Raw genomic sequence first — 6,260 nt, 5'->3', positions numbered from 1 at the left:
TCAGAGTGAGAGACAGAATCAGAGTGAGAGTCAGAATCAGAGTCAGAGTGAGAGTCAGAGTGAGAGTCAGAATCAGTGAGAGTCACAATCAGAGTGAGAGTCAGAATCAGAGTCAGAGTGAGAGTCAGAGTGAGAGTCAGAATCAGTGAGAGTCACAATCAGAGTGAGAGTCAGAGTGAGAGTCAGAATCAGAGTCAGAGTGAGAGTCAGAATGAGAGTCAGAATCAGAGTCAGAGTGAGAGTCAGAATGAGAGTCAGAGTGAGAGTCAGAATGAGAGTCAGAGTGAGAGTCAGAATGAGAGTCAGAGTGAGAGTCAGAGTGAGAGTCAGAATCAGTGAGAGTCACAATCAGAGTGAGAGTCAGAGTGAGAGTCAGAATCAGAGTCAGAGTGAGAGTCAGAATGAGAGTCAGAGTGAGAGTCAGAGTGAGAGTCAGAATGAGAGTCAGAATGAGAGTCAGAGTGAGAGTCAGAATGAGAGTCAGAGTGAGAGTCAGAATGAGAGTCAGAGTGAGAGTCAGAATGAGAGTCAGAGTGAGAGTCAGAGTGAGAGTCAGAATCAGTGAGAGTCACAATCAGAGTGAGAGTCAGAGTGAGAGTCAGAATGAGAGTCAGAGTGAGAGTCAGAGTGAGAGTCAGAATCAGTGAGAGTCACAATCAGAGTGAGAGTCAGAATGAGAGTCAGAGTGAGAGTCAGAATGAGAGTCAGAGTGAGAGTCAGAGTGAGAGTCAGAATCAGTGAGAGTCACAATCAGAGTGAGAGTCAGAGTGAGAGTCAGAATCAGAGTCAGAGTGAGAGTCAGAATGAGAGTCAGAATGAGAGTCAGAGTGAGAGTCAGAATGAGAGTCAGAGTGAGAGTCAGAATGAGAGTCAGAGTGAGAGTCAGAATGAGAGTCAGAGTGAGAGTCAGAATCAGAGTCAGAATGAGAGTCAGAATGAGAGTCAGAGTGAGTCAGAGTGAGAGTAATAATTAATAATAATAATCCTACAAATATCCAGAGTTAACAAAAGTTTGATGACTAAACAGATTAAACACGAAACAATTTAGGATATAAAACATTTTAATTGCAAAAGATCTGTCTATTTCTTAATGTTTTATTAAGTCCGACAGCGTTCCATTAAAACAACAAAACAACACTGGCTTGTTTCTGTTCGTTTACAGTCCCAAATATAATCCCATATCTAAAAATAAATACAAAAATAAATACGGGTCAGTCAGTCACAGCTGCCGTCTGATTGGTCGAGTAGAGCGGCGTCAGGTGGACAGGAAGTTGTCCCGGCTGCCGAACACACTGGAGCTGCTGGCGCTGACGCCTCCGACGGCGGACAGGTAGGAATGATGGAGGATCGGCAGCTGCACGGACAGACGGCGCTGCACGCTGAGAGACACCACAGGGACGGAATTAAACTACATACTAGTATATATTATATATATATATATATATATATATATATATTATATATATATATATATATATATATATAATATATATTTAAAAAATATATAAAAAAAATACATATAAAAATATATATATATAAATAAATATATATATAACACTGATGGTTGCATCATGTCTCCTTCAACACGTTTGTGCAAGAAGCAACCGAAATTTGAAATGTTATTTTTTTACTATATTTAGTGTTTAAACCCACTGGATTACTTATTACTGCATATTAAATGCACTTTAATAAGCAGTAAAACACAGAAGTCACACTTCTATCACATGTTGGTGTTTGTGCATAATTTCCGTGAACACAAACTATATTTTCCTGATTAAACTCACGTAATTTTACTTATTAAGAAACATTTTCAATGCAGGACTTTACTTGCAGTGGAGTATTTGTACAGTGTGGTATTAGTACTTTCACTCGGTAAAGGATCAGTTTGTTGTGGACTCACTGCTCAGGAGAGTTGATGCTGTCTAGACTTGAAGGTTTCCTCTCTGAGTTTCTGTCCTCAGAACAGACCTGAGCTGCGTGAGTCCACCTCACAGCCCGGACTTTACCTGCAGGCACATAATACAGATTATAATCAGGGAGTAAGGCTTGTTTCATATTTTTTCTGATGGCTAGTAGTTCCCCTCTGCTTCCACATTTTGTGCTAAACTAAGCTAAACACATGGTGAACTTATAGAGAATAAACTGATGTTGATCAGAATTATGTACTTGTTGTGTCACAAGTCAGTGTCGGGAGGGATCACTGAACGGGCCTGCAGGGCAGGGGCCCAAAGAGTCAGGGGCCCAAAGAGTCAGGGGATCAAAGAGTCAGGGGCCTAAAGAGTCAGGGGCCCAAAGTGTCTATACAACATGTAACTAAAGTGATGTTAGTTCAGTTTACCGCTTCTTGGTCCTCTGGACATGTGATGCTTCGGCTCAGGATCAGGTGACTCAGACATTTCAGAGAGTTGCATCGTGATGGATTCTATTTCTACATCGAGCTGCAGGGAACACAACAAACACTGCAGCATTAATCAGTGCACACACACATCAGTCAGGGGATGTTCCTGCAGCCTCACCTGAGCAGTTTGACTCTTCAGCTGCTGGTTTAACCTGCTCAGCGTCTTCTTCTCCTCGTCTTCTCCCTCTGCAGCTTCAAACTCCTGCTGCAGCTCCGACTCCTGCTGCAGCTCCGACTCCTGCTGCAGCTCCGACTCCTGCGGCAGCTCCGACTCCTGCTGCATCTCCAACTCCTGCTGCAGCTTGCTGCCATTCAGACACATGTACAAGAACTGCAAAGAAATGAAACCACAGTAAACAAGAGGAGAGGGTTCTCGCTGAGAGGGAAGACTTGGAGTTAAGATGAGACACTTCTGAGAGCTTGTGTTTGTAACAGTGTGTGTAGATTTAACCTCTCCACAGCTACATTACATAACGCCTCATGTACATATTAAACACTTGTAATATAAACTTGTGTTGATGTGAGTCATGAAGTGGGGAAGCTTCATGATATCTGTTAGTTACATGTTTGACCCTGTTCACCTGTAGTGTGTACAACATGTATGACCCTGTTCACCTGTAGTGTGTACAACATGTATGACTCTGTTCACCTGTAGTGTGTACAACATGTATGACTCTGTTCACCTGTAGTGTGTACAACATGTATGACCCTGTTCACCTGTAGTGTGTACAACATGTATGACCCTGTTCACCTGTAGTGTGTACAACATGTATGACCCTGTTCACCTGTAGTGTGTACAACATGTATGACTCTGTTCACCTGTAGTGTGTACAACATGTATGACCCTGTTCACCTGTAGTGTGTACAACATGTATGACTCTGTTCACCTGTAGTGTGTACAACATGTATGACCCTGTTCACCTGTAGTGTGTACAACATGTATGACTCTGTTCACCTGTAGTGTGTACAACATGTATGACTCTGTTCACCTGTAGTGTGTACAACATGTATGACTCTGTTCACCTGTAGTGTGTACAACATGTATGAATGTTACAATACATATCTTTAAAGGAAGTTTTTCTTAAAGTCTCCAGAAAGAGACTAACAGTAGATTGAGCGTCACGCTGACCTTTGGTCCGAACATGCAGCTCAGGGTGAAGATGTTACAGCAGAGGATGAGGGCACTGGTCAGACAGAAGTGAAGAGGAGGATTGTGGGAGGTCAGCAGGGATCCTGCAGCTCCTGCAACACTGAACAGCGTCACAGAGAACACGCTGAGCGTCAGGAGCTTATTGCTGACTGCAGGAGGATCCAGCTGCACAGACCTGATGCTCCAGGACACAAAACACCCCAGACCCTGAAGGGAAAACACAACATCTCGTTTCAACCTCAACACACTGTTTATGTTTGAAGAAGTTCTTATGTGGAGTGTGCGTTTAATTAGTAATATATAATATATATATTATCAGAGTAATATATATATTATATATATTATCAGAGTAATATATAATATATATAATATCAGAGTAATATATATACATATATATATATATATTATATATTACTCTGATATTATATATATATATATATATATATATATATATATATATATATATATATATATATGTATTATCAGAGTAATATAATATATATATAATGTGGCCTGGTGGCCGGGTTTGCCACGGAGCCCGGTCAGGCACAGCCCGAAGAAGCTACGTGGTGCCTCCCATCCATCCATCCTGTGGGCCCACCGCTCATGGGAAAAACCGCTGGGGTCAGGTGCGCTGTCACACGGGTGGCAGTGATGGTCAGGGACCTCGACGGACCAGACCCGTGCAGCAGAGGCTGCCCTCTCTCAAATCAAATCAAATCAAATTTATTTGTATAGCCCAATATCACAAATTATACATTTGTCTCAGTGTGCTTTACAGACTGTACAGGATACGACATCCTCTGTCCTTAGACCCTCTGTCCTCAGACCCTCTGTCCTCAGACCCTCTGTCCTCAGACCCTCTGTCCTCAGACCCTCGCATCGCACAAGGAAAAACTTCCTAAAAGAAACCCCAAAATTAAAGGGGGAAAATGGAAGAAACCTCAGGGAGAGACTGAGGAGGGATCCCTCTCCCAGGACGGACAGACGTGCAGTAGATGTCGTGTGTACAGGATAAACAACATAGTACAAATACAACATTTGACAGAAATTATGTTGTGTTGGAAAAAAAAATAGAAAGTTTGGATGAATCCAGGAAAATGTCAAAAAGGCTTCCCGGTGTCCAGCAGGACCAGGGCAGCAGGCGCAGCCACGATTCATGATCCTGACGTAAACTTTATCAGTGGCAACCTGCCACATGAGAGACAGACACTCCGGGGATGATACTCTCTGTGGGGGAAGGAGCCGGAACTAGTGCGAGAGGTGGATTGCTACCAGTTGGATCTGGTGGGGCTTACCTCTATGCACAGTCTTGGCTCCGGAACCGTACTCCTGGATAGGGGTTGGACTCTATTCTTCTCCGGAGTTGCCCAAGGTGTGAGGCGTCGGGCCGGGGTGGGGATACTCACTAGCCCCCGGCTGAGCGCCGCTACGTTGGAGTTTACCCCGGTGGACGAGAGGGTTATGGGGGGGAAAACTCTGACTGTTGTTTGTGCCTATGCCCCAAACCGCAGTTCTGAGTATTCGGCCTTCTTGGAGACCCTGAATGGAGCCCTGCAGGGGGCTCCAGTAGGAGACTCCGTAGTCTTGTTGGGAGACTTCAACGCACACGTGGGAAACGATGGAGACACCTGGAGAGGCGTGATTGGGAGGAAGGGCCTCCCTGATCTAAACCCGAACGGTCGTTTGTTGTTGGACTTCTGTGCTAGTCATGGAATGGCCATAACAAACACCATGTTCGAACATAAGGATGCTCATAAGTGCACGTGGTACCAGAGCACCCTAGGCCAAAGGTCAATGATCGTTTTTGTAATTGTATCATCTGATCTGAGGCCGCATGTTTTGGACACTCGGGTGAAGAGAGGGGCGGAGCTGTCGACTGATCACCATCTGGTGGTGAGTTGGATCAAGGGGTGTGGAAGACTCTGGACAGACCTGGTAAACCAAAACGGGTAGTGTGGGTGAACTGGGAACGTCTGGAGGAAGCCCCTGTCCTGGGGATCTTCAACTCACACCTCCGGCGGAGCTTTTCAGACATCCCTGTGGAGGTTGGGGGCATTGAACCTGAGTAGGCGATGCTCAAAACCTCTATTGCTGAAGCTGCGGTGATGAGCTGTGGTCTCAAGGTCTTAGGTGCCTCAAGGGGCCGTCCGACTGAAGAAGGAGTCCTTCCGGGTTATGTTATCCGGGAGGACTCCGGAAACAGTTGCAGGGTATGGAAGGACTAGAACGGCGGCAGCCTCTGCCGTGTCTGAGGCAAAGCAGCGGGTGTGGGGGAAGTTCGGAGAAGCTATGGAGAAGGACTTTTGGTCGGCACCAAGGTGCTTCTGGAAAACCATCCGGCACCTCAGGAGGGGGAAGCGAGGAACCATCCAAGCTGTGTACAGCAATGGTGACCCTGCTGACTTTGACTGAGAAGGTTATCGGCTGGTGTAAGGAGCACTTTGAGGAACTCCTGAATCCGACTAACACACACTCTATGGTAGAGGCAGAGCTGGAAGCTGATGGGGGATCATCGTCAATTTCCCTGACGGAAGTCACTGAGGTAGTCAAACAACTCCACAGTGGCAAAGCCGCAGGGGTTGTTGAGATCTGTCCAGAAATGCTGAATGGTATTCCATGCTGGCTGATGACACGGCCAAGGGGCAGAGTGTAGAGGGTGAACAGAGTGGGGCCAAGAACCGACCCTTGAGGGACACCACAGGTTACTGG

The 6,260-nt window shown here is 45.5% G+C and overlaps 1 protein-coding gene across 1 annotated transcript in view; it reads right to left on the bottom strand.

Moving 5' to 3' along the window:
- Positions 1 to 1,118: 1,118 nt before the first annotated feature.
- The window catches only part of LOC115020955 (gamma-aminobutyric acid type B receptor subunit 2-like), a 12,035-nt gene continuing 6,893 nt past the window's right edge, over positions 1,119 to 6,260 (bottom strand). The window contains 5 exon segments of the mRNA XM_029451057.1: positions 1,119 to 1,379; positions 1,901 to 2,006; positions 2,339 to 2,438; positions 2,517 to 2,729; positions 3,528 to 3,755. Coding sequence (XP_029306917.1) covers positions 1,256 to 1,379; positions 1,901 to 2,006; positions 2,339 to 2,438; positions 2,517 to 2,729; positions 3,528 to 3,755 — 771 coding nt within the window. The 3' untranslated portion in view covers positions 1,119 to 1,255.

Source organism: Cottoperca gobio, chromosome 16 (genome assembly GCF_900634415.1).
Source record: "Cottoperca gobio chromosome 16, fCotGob3.1, whole genome shotgun sequence".
Lineage (NCBI taxonomy): Eukaryota > Metazoa > Chordata > Actinopteri > Perciformes > Bovichtidae > Cottoperca > Cottoperca gobio.
Note: the sequence above shows the minus strand (reverse complement) of the source record. Positions and strands in the feature narration are given on the sequence as shown.